This window comes from Microtus oregoni, unplaced genomic scaffold (genome assembly GCF_018167655.1).
Source record: "Microtus oregoni isolate MIOR12 unplaced genomic scaffold, Mior012 000040F_ref0000088, whole genome shotgun sequence".
NCBI classification, from domain to species: Eukaryota; Metazoa; Chordata; class Mammalia; order Rodentia; family Cricetidae; genus Microtus; species Microtus oregoni.
Genome location: NW_024543207.1, coordinates 2,092,945 through 2,110,410, shown reverse-complemented (window position 1 = coordinate 2,110,410; position 17,466 = coordinate 2,092,945). Strand labels below are relative to the sequence as shown.

At 42.3% G+C, this 17,466-nt stretch overlaps 1 protein-coding gene across 4 annotated transcripts in view; it reads left to right on the top strand.

Annotated features, from left to right (window-relative positions):
* Cdh6 (cadherin 6) overlaps positions 1-17,466 on the top strand; it is a 135,299-nt gene that overhangs the window by 98,926 nt on the left and 18,907 nt on the right. For all 4 annotated transcript variants that reach the window (XM_041632103.1, XM_041632102.1, XM_041632104.1 and 1 more), the window contains 5 exons: positions 1,113-1,407; positions 5,122-5,241; positions 7,700-7,867; positions 10,881-11,068; positions 13,276-13,529. In XM_041632103.1, the coding sequence (XP_041488037.1) occupies positions 1,113-1,407; positions 5,122-5,241; positions 7,700-7,867; positions 10,881-11,068; positions 13,276-13,529 (1,025 nt within the window). The remainder of the gene's footprint in view (positions 1-1,112; positions 1,408-5,121; positions 5,242-7,699; positions 7,868-10,880; positions 11,069-13,275; positions 13,530-17,466) is intronic.

Sequence of the window (17,466 nt, the reverse complement as noted above, 5' to 3'; positions counted from 1 at the left end):
CCCATGGATGTTTACCTGTTGTGGTTACCAAGGTCACCCAGCTCCTCTGTGTGAAGACTGTAAGGAGATTCTGTAACTAACATGTCTGTGAGCACAGATGCCTGCTGCTCCGGCTGTTAAGTGTTCACCCTCAGCCACAACGAAACACACTGAAAATTTGTGAATGGACTTGGACTGATAGGAGACCTAAACTTCTGCTAGGGTGGGGAAGAAGAATTTAGGAACTCGACTTTGAAAGGGGATCTAGGAGTTAGGAAACAGGAACCGCTTCTCCAACTTAGGATCATCAGGTGATGATCGTGGAATGTCAGACATTCACTTAACTCCACTCTTTCCTCTGGACCATTTCACTGACAGTGAATCTTCATCACCTCTGCTTGTATCATTTCAAGAGCTGGGGTGGAGGATCAGGTCACACTAACTCATAAGGCAGACTGTTTCCATTGTAGGCCGTCTCTGCACATCAGAAGGAAATCCAAATGCCAGATATGCCAGATCCCATTGTCCCAGGGAAATGATGGACTGTCTGGGGACGTGGTCTCAAGGCACTGCTGAAAGCAGCAGTGAGGAGGTCCCTTGGATGCTTCAAACTGAAAAAGACAGGCAAACAAACTCCTCCCCAGAAAATGGATTATGATCTCTGTCCACCGATGTGATTACCTAGCTTCCATAATTCACCAAAAGGCAGATTATACCCACACGTCTTTTAAGCAGTGGGACACTTGGAAAATGTTTGTGTGTGCAAAGTGACTAGGGAAGTCCTCTCACAGGATCCGACATCCATACTGAAAAGATTCATCCAGTCTAATTTACATGATCTTGGGCTTTTAAAATTGCTTCTGTCTTCAGTTTTCCCTTCTTCAAAATAAGAAAGAGTGCCAAATTTTATGTTTTATTCTAAAAAATTCTATGATTAAGAAATGTGTTCATTAATGAGTGGTGTTTTCTATTAAAGAGTTATGCAGGTAGTTTGAAATAGAAGAGCCGTGCCTGCCTTTGGAGACTGTTGATATCAAATAGCACAGTTGAGATAGATTGCATGGTGAAATCGAAACAGTTTAGGATCACATGCTTGACTTTTATTTTCTTTAATTTTTTTTTCCCTACAATAGTTACATTCAGACCAGGATAGAGGAGATGGATCACTTAAATATATCCTTTCAGGAGATGGGGCAGGAGATCTCTTCATTATCAATGAAAACACAGGCGACATTCAGGCCACAAAGAGACTGGACAGGGAAGAAAAACCCGTTTACATCCTTCGAGCTCAAGCTATCAACAGAAGGACAGGGAGACCCGTAGAGCCTGAGTCTGAATTCATCATCAAGATCCACGACATCAATGACAATGAGCCAATATTCACCAAGGACGTTTATACAGCCACGGTCCCTGAGATGGCTGATGTCGGTGAGTTCAATAGAGTGGAGTCTCCACACCTGCCAAGGGAAGAGCCCTGAGCCAAATTTAACTAATTGAAAGAATGTAGAAGCCAAATCCCCAAACTATCATATGTTCTTTTCCTAAGAACAGCCCATGGTCTAATGCCACTTTAGTCTTATCTTGTGACTACCATAAGAAGACAGCTTCTCCTAAGGGTGTGGCAGCAGGGGAGACTGGGAGGGAGCCAGGGAAGCCACCTCACCTGCTCTCTCTCCTCCTCTTTCTTGGACTGAAAGACAGCTACTTGTTCTATTGCCCTCAGCCAACAACACAATTTGTCTGGGGCAAGGGGAAATCTTCCCAGTTAAAAATATAAACCTGACTTTACAGTTCAGTCTCAAAAGTACTGACGGGGCCAGAAAGATGATTCAGCAGGTAAAGGTACTTACCTCAAAAGTCTGATAACCTGAGTTCAATACCAGACCAGAAAGTGGAAGGAGAGAACCAATTCCATAAAAAAGCCCTCCGACCTCCAACCAGGCTGTGGCACACACACACACACAATTATAAGAAATTTGTTTAATAAGAAAAAAAACACTAGCAGTTGTGTTAAGTAACTATGAATTTGGAGAAAGACTTCAAGGAAACTTTTTTTCAAATCTACGAACAGTACGCTGACAGTAATGACGTCCATGAGATTTCATACAGAGGGTTATTATTATATATATGCACAAGTTCGCTACCAATTTTAAGTTTAATTTGTGTGGACTTAACTTGCTTAAGCTAGAAGAAGGTAAATGGGATTTTAAAAAAAGGAAAACATTCTATTGCTCCCACTCTTAGAAGCTTTAAAATATTTCCCAGGGCAAACACAGTGACACCCCCAAACTGCTAAAGGGAAAGGTGGATTCTATTTTCACTCAGCCAACTTCAAAAAGGCTGAAATCACAGAATAACTTTTCTCTGGTTGCATCAAGTAGATAGGAGATATATTGGTGTTCAGAGGTCCAAAATTTGAAAAATATTCAGTCTGAAGTGATTCTGAATCATCATTTTCCCCCCGAGGAAGAAACAATCACATTATTTGATGTCACTTTGTTCTGTTAGAAAAATCTGAACCGATCATCAGAGCAAAGAAAGAAGCAGGGATTATTTTTAATGAATCTTTTTTTTTCATGGATGAGTTGGAGGATTTTCTTCTTGTAGGTGGTAAAAAAAAAAAAAAGCAAAAAAAGAAGAATTAAAGAAAGATATTTATCTTTGTCCCTGGAAGCATCCCAAACTAACTGTGATGCCCTGTACTCCCCTTTGAGGCTGTCACTTACTTTTGAAGCCAGGAAAGAATTAAATGTACGTTACAAATATTTCGGGAAAAGCCAAAAATGGCATAGATAAAGGAGTGTTGTGTGTGTGTGTGTGTGTATATATATATATATATATATATATATGTATATGTATATGTAATAGGACAACAGCAAAGGGGTAACGTGTACTTCAGTATCAAAACTACCTGAATTAGAAACTGTCTCCACTAATAGCCAGCAGTGTAGCCTTGGGCAAATTACTTGATTTATCTGATCTTTATTTCTTTGATCCTCCAATTCCACATCTACAAAAATAAATAATAAATGTCTACTCCCGAAGGATAATCATGAGGATTAAATAAGAAAACAGGAATAGAGCCTCTCCTTCAGTAGCTGCTCCTAATGGCTGCTTAGAACACCAGATAATCACACTCCAAAGGCACGCAGAACTTATATTAATGCAAATAAGAATTTGGGTGTTTGTTGACTTCTATTAACTCTCCCTCTGAAGTCCCAGGAGGTTCTCACTCTGGCCACTTAACCGGCCAAATTGTATAGGTGGGTATTGTGTCTCATGTCTCAGGACGATACAATGGGAGCCGACACATTCAACCCTAGCACAATGCACTCTATTTGTTTAATAAATGAAATGGTTAGATATTACAAAAGCAGTTTCAAAATTCTCCTATTCTCTGCATAGAACTTCCCTGCCCTTCTCAAAAGCAGGACAACCACTGCTTATCTGATAGGAACAGCAAAAAGCAGCCTTAGAGTACCCTTACACAGAGGGCCTTTTTGGAACTTCTCACTCATATAACGGACAAGCAAACACACACGTGAAATTAGTATAGCCTTAAGGCAAGGTAGGACTACTTCCAAAGTTCTCTGTTAAGGGTTCCCGAAGTAAGAATGCCAGCCTAAAACACTAGAGCTTCCTCTGTACATTTAATCTTAATTTAAAATTATACTATCAGGTGTTTACAGTGTCTTATCCCAATCAACTAATATTTGGTTTTGTCTTGTTTTTTGAAACAGGTAGCCCAGGCTGACTTTGAACCCACATTATAGCATAGGATGACCTTGAACTTCTGATCCTCCGTGAGGGATGAGGTTACTAGTGTCACCTCATTGATTCCTATAAATGAAGTGGTTTATTTGGAGTTGGGGATTGGACCTGGAGCTTCCTACATGTACCCTACTGCCAGCCCTAATTCCTTATGTGGTGTAGGCTACCCCTTTAAAGGTTCAAAGTCTTTCAACCTCTTAGAATTATCAGACATTTTAAGGGCCCATAATAGGAAACTTGACTCAAACAAGTTTAAACGATGGAGATATTTGCTGATCATAGTACTTAAATCTTTGAAAAAATTTGATCTGGATCCTGGCTTCTTGGTGGTTTTCTGTCCTGTTCAGCTTTGTGCCCAGGCTGGCATAACTAATAGCACAGCAGCTGCTGCAATTGTGGCTTCATGTGCCACATTGCAGCCCACGAGAAACAGAATTTCTAGCAAAATTGCAAGTGGCCACCCTCTAGACAATACCTAACCGAATTCCTCTGGACAAAGTAATTCAAGAGGCTTATTGTCTCGAGGTACCGACGTCAGTCCTAAGTAACTTGAAAGAACCCTTGAAGCAACAGTCCAGTCACATGCCATCACAGAAGATGGGTAGGTCTCACCTCTCCCCAAGGCTGCCCTTCTTTTTAACCTACTGCACACAGCATTCATTGATGTGAATCTGATCCCTTTCAAGTCAAGGATCAATGGCTTCCCAACAACATACATTGTACTGTGACTCTCCACTCCTTTGCCATGGAAGCTGGTGTTCTAGTTGACTTTATATTGCTGTGATAAAAGACGGTGACTTTGGGGTTACAGTCTATCATCAAAGGAAATCAAGATGGGATCCTGGAGGCAGGAGCTGAAGCAGAGACCATGGAGGAGTGATGCTCACTAGCTTGCCTTGGATGGCTTATGCTTATCTTGCTTTCTCATACAAATCCAGAATCTCTTGCCCAGGGGAACACAGTTCATAGTGGGCTGGACCCCTCCAAATCAACCATCAGTCAGGAATATGTCCCTGAGACATGCCTACAGGCAAGTCCAATGGAGGCAGTTAAATTGAGGTTCCAGCTTCCCAGTAATTCTAGTTTGTGTCCAGTTGACAAAAAAAAAAAAAAAAAAAAAAAAAAAAAAAAAAAAGAACCAGCATAACAAGATGGCTCAATGCAAAGATATTTGTTTCCAAGATGGGTGACCTAAATTTGATCTTCTGTTTCTATAAATTGTCTTCTGGCCTCTATTCCTGCACAGTAGCATGTGTGAGCCATCACATGCATAAAAATATATGCATGTACTAAAATGTACTTTAATTTTTAAACGAATGAAGGTTATGCACACATACCAAGTTGTTTTCAGTTACTTTTCTGTCATTGCAGGCACGTTTGTAGTCCAAGTCACTGCAACGGATGCCGACGACCCAACATATGGAAACAGTGCTAGAGTTGTCTATAGCATCCTACAGGGACAGCCCTACTTTTCAGTGGAGTCGGAAACAGGTTAGAATACTTTCTGCATCTTCTCGTCTATGCTCTATAATTTTAACTGACATGCTCAGCTGACCTAGCATATTGTTTAATAAAAAACAATCAGCATGATTGGATTTTCCTTGTGTTCCTCTGCCAAACTCTAATGATTTATTTGTAAGCATGACACCCAGATAATTTTAATAAAGAAATACGACAATGAGCCTTTCACAGCACATGTCTAGGATAGAGTCATTCCTCTCTTTTTCCACCGAGTTTGGCATGGAGCTGGAGGAGTGGCCCTTTCTGGGAATGGTTGACCCTATTCACAGAAATCCTGAGTCCCCTTTTCCCTTTTCCTGGTTACTTGATGGTGCCACATCTCTCTCTGTTCTGCTCTGAAGCTAGGTAGAGTATAGCCATGGGACATGTTTGCACAGATAAAATGTGGCAGGGGGATAAGTCACTTCCAAGCAGAGTTGTGTGCACTCTGTCACATTCCCTACCCCTGGTCACAGCGATCATGGAAACCCTTGTTGAGATAGGGCCTCAGCCCAGATGCTGGAGTGTTACTATGAGCACAGATCCCTGGTGCCTGTTTAGAGCCTGAGTAGGAATTGAACCATAGCTCGGTCAAACCACTGAATTTTTTGTCTCATTCTGATGCCATGGTCTAGCCTGTCCTGTCCCACATCCCTGGTCCAGTGAATCAGCTTGCCTGATAGAATCTTTCTTACAGCATCTTATTTTTCTGAATTTTTGCCTGCAAAGTCAAAGTGGAATGCTGGACTCATTGCTGCCTGTCACAACGTCTTTAAAAACTGCTTTATTCAGAGAGCTGGCAATCTGAGAAGACAGTAGATTAACATTAAAAAAAAAAAAAAAACTGTCTTCCATCTCATTTCCCAGCAGCAGATCACAGGTCAGGGAAGGAACCAGTCATTCCAGGGCTCAGTCCTGCCCTCTGGTCAGGAGGCCAGACATGGTTCTGAGAGCTGCGAAGCCCGTGTTTCTCTCATTCCCATCTCTTGCTATCTCCCCTGATTTTGTGAATATTTGGGGCTCAGGCACCTCTTGAAATGCTTAGTCAAGTTAGTTGATGTTAACCAGAAGCATCTGGGCTGAGAGGGGGTTAACTCAGAACAAACCACCCATTGGCAGTGTGCGCTTGCAAGACTATAAATAGTACCGAGGTACTGAGGCCTCTCCACAATGTGGAGCACAAGTGTATCATATAATGCAGAATACAAAAGCGCCTCTGTCAAAAGCACCATGCTATCTGCTGGCTTATTTTCCAGTACAAAGCCTTTGTATTGTACAGTAGATTCTATACATATTTTGAATCAAGTTCCTCTCGTATATTTTTCAAACGTTCTTTATTTTAAGCCAGAGCTTTTTTGGGTTACTATATCCAGGTAGAAATCTATGTGTTAAAAGGTGAATGAACCTGGAAAGAATCCCAAGGAGAGAGAAAATGTTGAGTAGAAAAAACAATGAGAATGAAAAATTAGAATTACCCTGCTTAAAGGACAAAAGGCGAAGGTGATTTCCTGTGTTTAAATAGAGAAGAACCATTATTTGGAGAAGAGAAAGCCGCTGCTCCTTGAAGCCAAGACTATGGGAATAAAATTGACCTGTTGTCTGAGGCATTCTTGTTAAGAAGGAAGAAAAGATATTTTCAGCTTCATTAGTGGTTCAGCACCAGAATGTGAGACCGGAGAGGGTTACAAAGCCTACTCCAGGGATTTTGAAAAGAAAGTTAATTTAAGCATAAACACTCTACAGAGATCAGACAAACTTGGAGAAACTCTTTCAAGTCGTTATCTGACTGCCTCGCCGTAGAGACAACTTTAACCTCTCACTAAACTGTTGGCTGCTGTAGGGATCGCTGGGATTGAGTTTTCATTCTCTGGAAGAAAAGCCAAATTCTCCAGGATCACGCAAGATCATACCTGGGAGGGACCTCGGGCCATTTTTCTTAATGCATAGTTTTGTGGCTTCTAAACCCCACAGAACACTCATTATTGTAGGTACTCTTGAGGGGCAATTAGCCAAGTTGATAATGCGACACTCTGGTATCAGCTCAGGCATATGGCTTTCTGAATCATCCTCTCAAACTACACCCCAATACTTTTTATCCAGCAACAAGTGTGGTGTGCCCTCTCATGCCCCATGCCAGTTATACCTTACAATGTCATCCGACGACACTTATATTGTACTACCTGCGGTCTCTTTTGCTCTGGCTTTCGCTAGCGCTTGTTTTTATACCCTTTGTATTACAGGCTTTTTAATGAGTGCCTCTCCCCCTGTGTGACTGTAATTTCCTTCGCCAGGAAGGCTGCATATAATCATCTTTATATCACAGTGACATCTGCATAGTGGTTTGCATATTGTGGGTGACAGTCTACATTTGTTTGCATAAATAAATGATTCCATAAAATACCGTTAATGCCTCCCCTTCCACTTCTGAATTTCAATTTCGCATCCATAGGTATCATCAAGACAGCGCTGCTCAACATGGATCGAGAGAACAGAGAACAATACCAAGTGGTGATTCAAGCCAAGGACATGGGTGGCCAGATGGGAGGCCTGTCGGGGACCACCACCGTGAACATCACGTTGACAGATGTCAATGACAACCCGCCCCGTTTCCCCCAGAGTAGGGACATTTGATTGAACAGATCTCTCTAATATGTTTTTGTAAAATTTTGAATTGAGGAATATTTTCAGTGTTGGCAACACTGTCAAAATCACTGGACTTAGGAAGAGTTGGCACTTTTATTAAAATTATTGAAATGAGCTCAAACACCACTCATCCTCGGGAAGTGCGCATGCTCATGTTCTGCCGTTGGCCATTAGCTGAGCCATTTTTGATATGCTGCTGCTGTACAAGCAACATCATTGCTTTCTCTCCCCTTATTAAAATGACTACCATAGTCATAAATTTGCCTGAGCAAAGCATATGTATACAAGTATGCTGCTATTTGTTAGGAAAATGTTGACTTTGTGTTCTTACAAACTTAATCAGGCATGTAATCTCTGTTAAACGCTCACAAGCTTTGCGAGGAAGGATTTATTATTTTCCTAATTCCAAAAATAGGGCTGGAGAAGCTGCTATGTGCTTAATCCATTTGTAATCATAAAGGGTTTTCTATAGTATGGTTAATTGAGATACTGAAAATCATCTCAGACGTCATTCACTGTCATTATCAGGGGAGAAGAGAAATCGGCACCCATGAATACTGCCTCTCTGTCAAGCATCACGCAGACTTTCACATCCAGCCACCCAAGTGGGAACTGGTGGTGATGCAATTTTCCCTTCTAAAGCAAACGTCTTTGTGACCATTCTCCCCTGAAAAAGTTATCTGAATCGTTAAGTAGAAAATGTAGCTGGATATGCTGACTTGCTCATACATATAATCCTAGCCCTGGGACAGCGGTGGTGGCTTCCAGGCTGGTATTCATGCCAGCCTAGGAGGACCCTATTTTTTAAAAGAAGGGGACTAAAGAGATGACTCAGCAATTAGATAAGAGAACTTTATGCTCTTTCAGAGAACTCAGGTTCAGGTGGATCTTCACAACTGCCTAAAAGTCCAGCTCCAGGAGATACAATGCCCTCTTCTGGACTCCATGAGCACCTGCACACTCATAGCATACGCACACATACAGACATAAACACATACAGAGAAATAAAAATAATTCTAAAAAAATAAATCTTTTTAAGAGGTAGAAGGAAAGAGTGAGAGAAGGGAAGAGGGAGGGAAGAAAGAAGGAAGGGATGGAAGAACAGAAGGAAGAAGGCAGGGAAGGAGAGAGGGAGGGAGGGAGGGAGGGAGAAAGGGAGGTAGGAAGGAAGGGCAAAACTCACTTACTCTACTGTGGCATTTAAAAAAAAATAACCAGCTGATATAGGCTTCCTTTAGAATGGAGATCCAAGTGATCACTAGAAAACAGTTTCACCTTTTTATTCTCCAGATGTGCGATCAGCTGGCTGGATGCCACAAACAGAATGGCTAATAATTTGTGATTTAGACAGGAGAAAAGCTTTAGGATCCCAAAAATTTCCCCACAAAGGCTGAAGTGAAAATGGCCTGCTTGCCAGTGCTTTGCCCTGGGAAGGCTAGCGCAAGGGTGTGCCAAACCTAGGGAAAAGAGAATGCAGAGCAAGCTAGAGAGATAGTGAACATATTCTGTGATTTTTACCAATATTCAGAGAATTTGCTTCATTGAAGACCTGTACTTTAATAGTGCCATTGTCTGGTGGAGTTGCTTGTTTGTTTGGGGGTTGGGTTTTTCAAAATCATGTATGAATAACTGGCAAATGATAAGAGATAAGAATGGAATAAAATTCAGAAGGCAGCTATGCTCACCACTTTATCACCAATGCTAAGACAATCTGTTTCTACACACACACACATATACACATACATACACACACATACGCGCACACACACACATTCTAAGTACATACTGGTCTGCAAGATTATCGGATTTAAGCTGAAAGCCACAGGTTGTGTTTAAACTAATTTTGCAACATGAGGGTATTAGAAAGAGCATCATCTAACAAAGTACAAGTTTAGATTAGAAGTAAAAATAAAACAATGTTGACAGGCGTGGTGGTGCACACCTTTAGTCAAGCAGAGGCAAGCCAAGTTCTGTGAGTTCAAGGCCAGCCTGGTCTACACAGTGAGACTGTCTCAAAAATGATATATAGTTACATATTATTATGTAAACATAATATATAAATGCTAAATATGTTTATATATATATATACTACATAAAGAAAAAGGCTGTAATGAAATTAAGAATGAAAGAATTAGTCAAAGGAAAAGCGTGGCGAACTCATTGCTCGGGGTATTTACCCACATCCCCGACTCTGCATCCAGCTACAGCTCAGATTATTAGTCAAATCATAGCTACTTGGGTGTTTTTCCAAATTGCTGTAATTTGCTTCCAAATTCAGCTATTATTAGCAAGGTCAGGAAGAGGCCCTGTTAAGAACATGTAGTAATTGGCCTCAAGTCGGTCCAGGTTAGGTTTTCTATTCTTCCTGCTCTATTACTTCCATGGGGCTTCTTAAACCTCCTCTCCCGCTTAGTCTCCAAAGGACACCACACACTTGGGAGCTTGTTTCCAGAACAAGAAAGAACACTCCATTTGCAAGGAGGCAGGCCATGAAATAAAAGGAGGAGTCTATCGTGGTAGTAAAGACATAAGGAGGTTAGGGCACCGTTAATTATTTTGAAGAAAGCATCAATCCATCTCCACCCACAGTGAGATCTTAAAGCCGTCTCCCCTCAGCCATGACTGGTCTTTCTGCAGCTTCACTTATTGCCAGCCAACAGGCCAAGATATTATTTGAAATACCTTTGTCATCATTATTATCCTTGCTCTCTTTTCTTAATTAGGAATAAGCTATTGCTGATAGTCTATTATTGTGCTCAGTTTATATGTTAAACTTTATTAAAGATTCCGATATATTAAAAATAAACACAGAAAAAAACAGAGTACTTACTTACCCTGAACTAAATCCTTTATGAAGGGTTTAGTAGTAGTTTCAGTTAGGGCTCCCCTGGGGATCTTGAATGCACCCCAGTGGGTAGGAGTGGACTGCTGATTTGGGTAGCATATCTCCTAGTCTCTGCCTTACTTGTCTGTTTGGTGCTTAATAGGTACGTACCAGTTTAAGACCCCCGAGTCCTCTCCACCGGGCACACCGATTGGCAGAATCAAAGCCAGCGATGCTGATGTGGGAGAGAATGCAGAGATCGAGTACAGCATCATGGATGGTGAAGGGCAAGATATGTTTGATGTCATCACCGACCAGGAAACCCAGGAGGGGATTATAACCGTTAAGAAGGTAATGGTGTTGTTATGGAAACTGGCTACAATTCCCTGATTGGGGCTGAGGAGACAGCTGCCGAATAGGGGTGCTTGTGCAAGTCCAGACACCACACAAAAATGCAGAGTGCATGTGTGTGTACACGCATACACACACAAGTGAGCATGCACACATAGAAAAAGAGAGAGAGGAGATGTAAACACATTTCCGTATTAGATTTATTCAACTCCAAATACTATCCTTTAGTAGGGGGAAAGTAGGCTGTTTATCGGTGCCTCTACAGCTTTACACAGTTGTCGAACAAGATAAAACTCTTAATGTCTTACCAATGAAAGTGCTTCCCTCTGACTCCCAAGGACATTGACAAACAATCTCTGATAAACATTTCTTCAGATTCTTCTTTTACTCGCTCTTAACACACTGAGATCTCTCGGGTTGACTTTTAGTAGTCAAAAGTAATTTTACATACCCATGACTTATATACTTTTAATAAATTTCTCCTAAAGATCCTCTAAGTAAATAATAGAAACAGGTGGGATTCATAGATATGACTAAATAAATAATATAAATAATAAAATAAACAGTGCCATGCATTGTTGTGGGTGCTGGTGTTGCCACGGCACATAGAAGAGACGATCTCTGCTTCCTTAGTACCTATCGGCCAGGAGGGAATCAACGAGGAATGACAGAACCCCTAAATGAATGTGTACAAGCAGACTGTGAACTGTGCTTTGAAGGAAAGGCTCAATGCAAGCAGGGAGCAAGGTGGCATGAATTAATGAGAGAGAGAGAGAGAGAGAGAGCGCACATATGCAGATTAAGCAAATGAGGACTTTTCGCAGGACTCCTTCAATTACTTCAAGAACCTGAAAAAAAAAAGAACTGAGGACATCAAGTCTCCCCTTCCCCAGTCTGCTGCTTGTGTGTTAGTTGACCTCTCAAAATTGGTTGGCAACAAGAGCACTATACCAAAGTGTGGTTGTGGTTAAAAACCAACAAATTGTGTGCTTCGGAGCTGAAAGTATCGATTTAGGTTCATTTCCATTGATTTCTCTTTTGTCATGTATAGTGTAAGATGGTCCCCCTCCCTCAGCGCACCGCGGTTCGCTGGTGAACGTAAGCATGGTGGACGTAAATAACAAGAAAAATTTCCCTCTTAAGAACATGGCTGAATATCTGGGAGCACAATAAAGCATGCCTAAGTGACACTCAGACCAATGTTTCAGACCCTGATATGATTAGGAAGCCCATTAGTGTGCATTAACCTTTTTAATTTTCTCGGTGCCTTATCAGATTCAAACTGAAATTTTGCCTAGCCGACTAAATCACATTCGCCAATGTCCTGATTAATAGCTTTTTCTAGTGAGCCTTGTCATGATAGCATCTGAGACTGCGCGTTGGCAATATGCATTTGCGTTCACCATGTCTTCAAAGGCAACATCTTTTCCTAAAGGGTCTTTGACAACGGGAATCATTGCCTTCTTTGGCAAATAATTAGCCCAGTGCCCTTGTGAGGCTATTGAGGAAAGCTTTTACGAACTTGCAAAAACAACTTATTTCGTCTGAATGGGCAAGAGTGAGTCACTGTGCTAACCTGTGGGTCACAACTCTGGCTCCACTCAGACTCGCCTAGAGTTGTTTAAAACTATGGGTAAGCATCTCCACCAGACACCAGAGAAAGTTGGGTTTAAGTGAGAGAGGGGCCACAGGCACTGGCAAGTTTTAAACACCCAGCAGGTAAAGCCAGATGTGAGAACACTTGGCAAAATGGTCTACTACACGCCTGCTATGCTGTCCCTGGCAACCCCCTCTACTCAAACCCAAGGTATTTTAAAGGAGAGGGAGGCTGAACCAGATCCCTGTGTCCAGTTCCCTTCCTGTCCAAATATTCAGTATCTTTTCCGCAGTAGCAGACCAACAGATTCCTGTGTCTGGTTCCCATCCTGCCCATATGTCTGGCACCTGGGTACCCACTTCCCTGTGACCGCAGACAATCAGGCTGTGCTTCTATCATGGTTCTTCACAGTCTGTGTAATACCTTCCCTACCAATGCTCTATGGTGCAGGAAAAATGCTGATCTCAACTTACCCTCACTGCCTCTGCCCAACATTGCCCTAATGCATGGTCATTTCCCAAAGCAGCCAGATCACACGCATTTGTCAGGGATTTCCACTAAAATGGTTTCTGCCTTGCCTCTCTGTGTGCTGCATCGCTTTCTTCCGAAGCTCTTGGATTTCGAAAAGAAGAAAGTGTACACCCTCAAGGTGGAAGCCTCCAATCCCCACGTTGAGCCCCGATTTCTCTACCTGGGTCCCTTCAAAGACACGGCCACCGTGAGAATCGTGGTAGACGATGTGGATGAGCCTCCGGTCTTCAGCAAACTGGCCTACATCCTACAAATACGAGAAGACGCACAGATAAACACGACCATAGGCTCTGTCTCAGCTCAGGATCCTGACGCTGCCAGGAACCCCATCAAGTAAGTGCACAGCAGCCCCGTCTCTTTCCTAAAGCTAAGTCTATGTTTATGTCCAAATATCCACCTGTTCTTTAGAAAAGAGGAATCCTTTTTCCAATTAGACAGCTGTGTTTTCTTGAAAAAAAAAATGGTTCCAAACAGCACCTTTAACTGTCCTTGCTCACTGCATAAATATTGCTTTAGCAACAGCATAGACCTCAAGGACACAAAAGTTGAAAGAAAAAGATGTTAAGATGAGAGGTGCCACCAGAGTTCGCTGTTTAAGGGAGGGGATGGAAGGTGCTGCAGCTGACTGACCTGGGCTCTTTGTAAGGTTTCAAGAGATTTACTAAAGAGTGGGACACAGAAATAACGCAGCCACGGAGCCTGACAGCCAGTGTGCTTGTCAAGTGTGGGAGGACCTATCATGTAACACTTAGAGGCAGAATTATACTCCGTTCAGATGAATAATTTCCCCCGTGCATGTGTAAATAAAAACAAGAACTCTTTCGTGATCTGTCTGTGAACGGCTGGAGAAATTAATAGGATAGAATCCCAACTAATGCTCAGTAAACAAGCTCCGTCTTGCCTGTGCTTTGCTGGCTCCTGAGCTATAAATTAGGTGACAAGAAAGCCTCATTGCTCTTTGAGGCCCCTGACAACTGGGGGATTCTAGAATCGTATGCAAATCCTGGAATCAACCAGCTTCCACCCGTCAGCCAGTGGCTCAGTAGAATAAATGAAAACGGTGCTAAATGAGAATACTATGGTGTAAATCATTCTCCTTAGATAAAGTAAGCAGAAAAAATAAAATCCGTAGAGGCTCTTGCCAGGGAATCCACAGACATAGTCTCATTAGGATGCCTGCCTTACACACACACCATCCAATCGTCTGCCTAAGGGAAGGCAGCAGACTCCTATATTGTGTTCTCAAGAGAGCTTGCAGAGAAAAATAAGCAAAAGAGAAAGATCCATAGCTCAGGTGAAGAAATTCTAAGAATCAAATTACTAGGGAAACTGTTTAAGATGATGTGACCAGGTTTAGCCTTCTTAGTAGAAAACCTTTGCAGTAAAGATTTGAAAGAAAAAAAAATGAAGGGATGGGCCGCGTAGAATCCTGAGGGAAGACCTGCAGAAGGGGAAAAGGAAGAAGAGGGCTAATGCCAGAGCTGACTTCCTCTTTTGCAGCAGTGGCTGAGAGATCTGTGTGTCTGGTGTTGAAACAAGGAGCAGCGGGCTGCGTCCCCGGCACCCGGCCGCCCACATGGCTAGCTTAGCTTATGCCCCGAAATAATTACACGGAAACTGTATTCTTTTAAACACTGCTTGGCCCATTATATCTTGCCTTTTCTCGGCTAACTCTTGCACCTGGACTAGCCCATTTCTAATAATGTATGTAGCCCACGAGCTAGCTTACCAGGAATGATCTTAACCTGCATCTGTCTGGAGTGGGAGAACCATGGCGACTCCCTGACTCAGCTTCTTTATCCCAGCATTCTGTTCTGTTTACTCCACCCACCTAAGGGTGGGCCTATCAAATGGGCCTAGCAGTTTCTTTATTGCTTAATCAATGAAATCAACAGATTGATATATGACACTCCCACATCACTCTGGGAGAAAGCGAAGGGAAAATGGGGAGGGAGAAGAGGGAAAAGAAAGGAGGGAGAGGACAAGAGAGGAGAGAGAGGAAGGAGGAGGTGGAGAAAGAGGTCAATTAGGAGGCAGCCGGCCCGTGTGCCACAGAGGAGCTTGTGGGTCCTACTCGGTAAAGCCTGAATTGCATCTAATTGAGGTGAGAAGCCATCTGGAAGCTTTGACTAGAAGAGCTACCTAATCCCAAACTACAGTTTTAAAGGGTCATTCTGCCTGCTATGTGGAAAACGTTATTGCAGATAAAAGGATACGTGTACCTCTATACAAATGCGCTGTAGCATCCAGTCTGCTTCGCTCTACTCAAATCTCGCGACACCCTCATATTTAAAACACACAGACAGATGTCCGCTCTGCTCGCAGGGCGCAGAAGAGCCGTGTTTTATCTATCTGCTGGAAGATCCATGACACGTTAAAGAGGACTCAGCCCACCAGTGCAGCCCCGTGTGAGCTCCAGGGCCCCAGTATTTCCCACTTTGAATGTAACGGGTTTAATCAGGGAAACAAATGGCGGCTCTCACTCCCATAGCAAGCACACTGTAGTACTTTGACAGCTGCTCTCTTACTTGAAGCTCATTCTCATGACAATTTAAAAGTGCTAACACTAGACGTTAACAAATGGGAGCTTCAGTTGCCTCTGATAGAGCAACGTCCTTCCAATTTGAAGCGAACCTATCTTCTAGAAATTTAGGCTAAATACATTTATATTAGTTTTTAAACCAAATACCAGTTTTACCCACTGCATTATTCTCCATGTTATGAATGGAAGTACTTAACTCATCCGGCTGTTGGTTCATTCAAAAGACTTCTGCTACCAGCCTTCCCTTAGCACATATGAATTTGACGTATAAATATAGATTTAAGTCTAGAAATGTACATAGATTATATTGGCATAGCAATGCATGTTCCAATGGTTTTCCTTATAGGATAAAATCATTCTTTTTGTTTGTTTGTTTGTTTTGAGTTTCTTTTCTTTTTTTTTTTTTTCTTTTTTTTTTTTTGGTTTTTGAGACAGGGTTTCTCTGTGGCTTTGGAGCCTGTCCTGGAACTAGCTCTTGTAGACCAGGCTGGCCTCGAACTCATAGAGATCCGCCTGCCTCTGCCTCCCGAGTGCTGGGATTAAAGGCATGCGCCACCATCACCCGGCTTTGTTTTGAGTTTCTTGAGACAGGGTTTGTCTGTAGCTTTGGAGCCTGTCCTGGGACTCGCTCTATAGACCAGGCTGACTTCCAACACACAGAAATCCACCTGCCTCTGCCTTCTGAGTACTGGGATTAAAGCCGTGCACCACCACCACCCACTCAAAATCATTCTCACATTAAGAAAATATGCCTATGCACAGTCTGGGATAGTCTAGACAAAAATGCTGAACAACTGAAGGCTGTTAGGGGAACAAATAATTCCCGATATGTTGAGTTGTCTATGCAGCGAGCGTCTTTAACTCTTCAATCAGAAAACGCTTCCCTACTATACCTTTGTCACAGTGTCTCTTGATACACATGAGAGAAAACATGTCACTATATATATCTACATGTACAGTGCGCTGTGTGAGGGCCAGAGAGATGGCTCGTCACTCAAGTTTTGTTCCTAACCCTGGTACCAGGTGTTTTATGCCTGCCTATAACTGCAGCTCCTGGGGCTCCAGTGTCTCCTTCTGACCTCTCTAGGTACCTGAGATTCTGTGCCCACACACAGTCACACACTCATGCACATAAATAAAAATAAGATAAGTCTTTTTTTTTTAGTATATATGCAAACACAGCTTCTTTCCCGCCACAAATCTCCCTCACTTGAGGACACATTACAAATCATTTAATCACAAAAACGCAGTGAAGAGGTCACCGGATCTGCTATAGCCATGCAGAGACTGACTGCTTTACTTCCTATGGGCAATGGTCACAATTAATTTTTCTGGACAATAAATATCCCTGATATAAACTGAAATACTTCAGAGAAAAGAAAATAACAACACAGAGAAAATACAGCTTTGTCTATAATCATCTCTCCTAAACAACATAGGCATTTTGGGGTTTCCATTAATTTTTAATCTTCCAATTAGGAAAGACAATATAAATTTTGGTATTTCCGAAGTAGTTAATCTCCTCTCTTTAAGATTTAAAGCTGACTTCAACAAAAACTTCCTCACTGCTTCCCATTTATTTCAAGGCCTGATAGAAAAGCATGATTGTTTGTAAAACTTAAAACTACACGGGGAAGCTGAGACAAAGAGCGGAGGATGGCTGGATAACCGCAGCAGCCTACAAACGCACAAAGCAGGACGCCCGAAGCTTGGCACTCCTCACCAGGG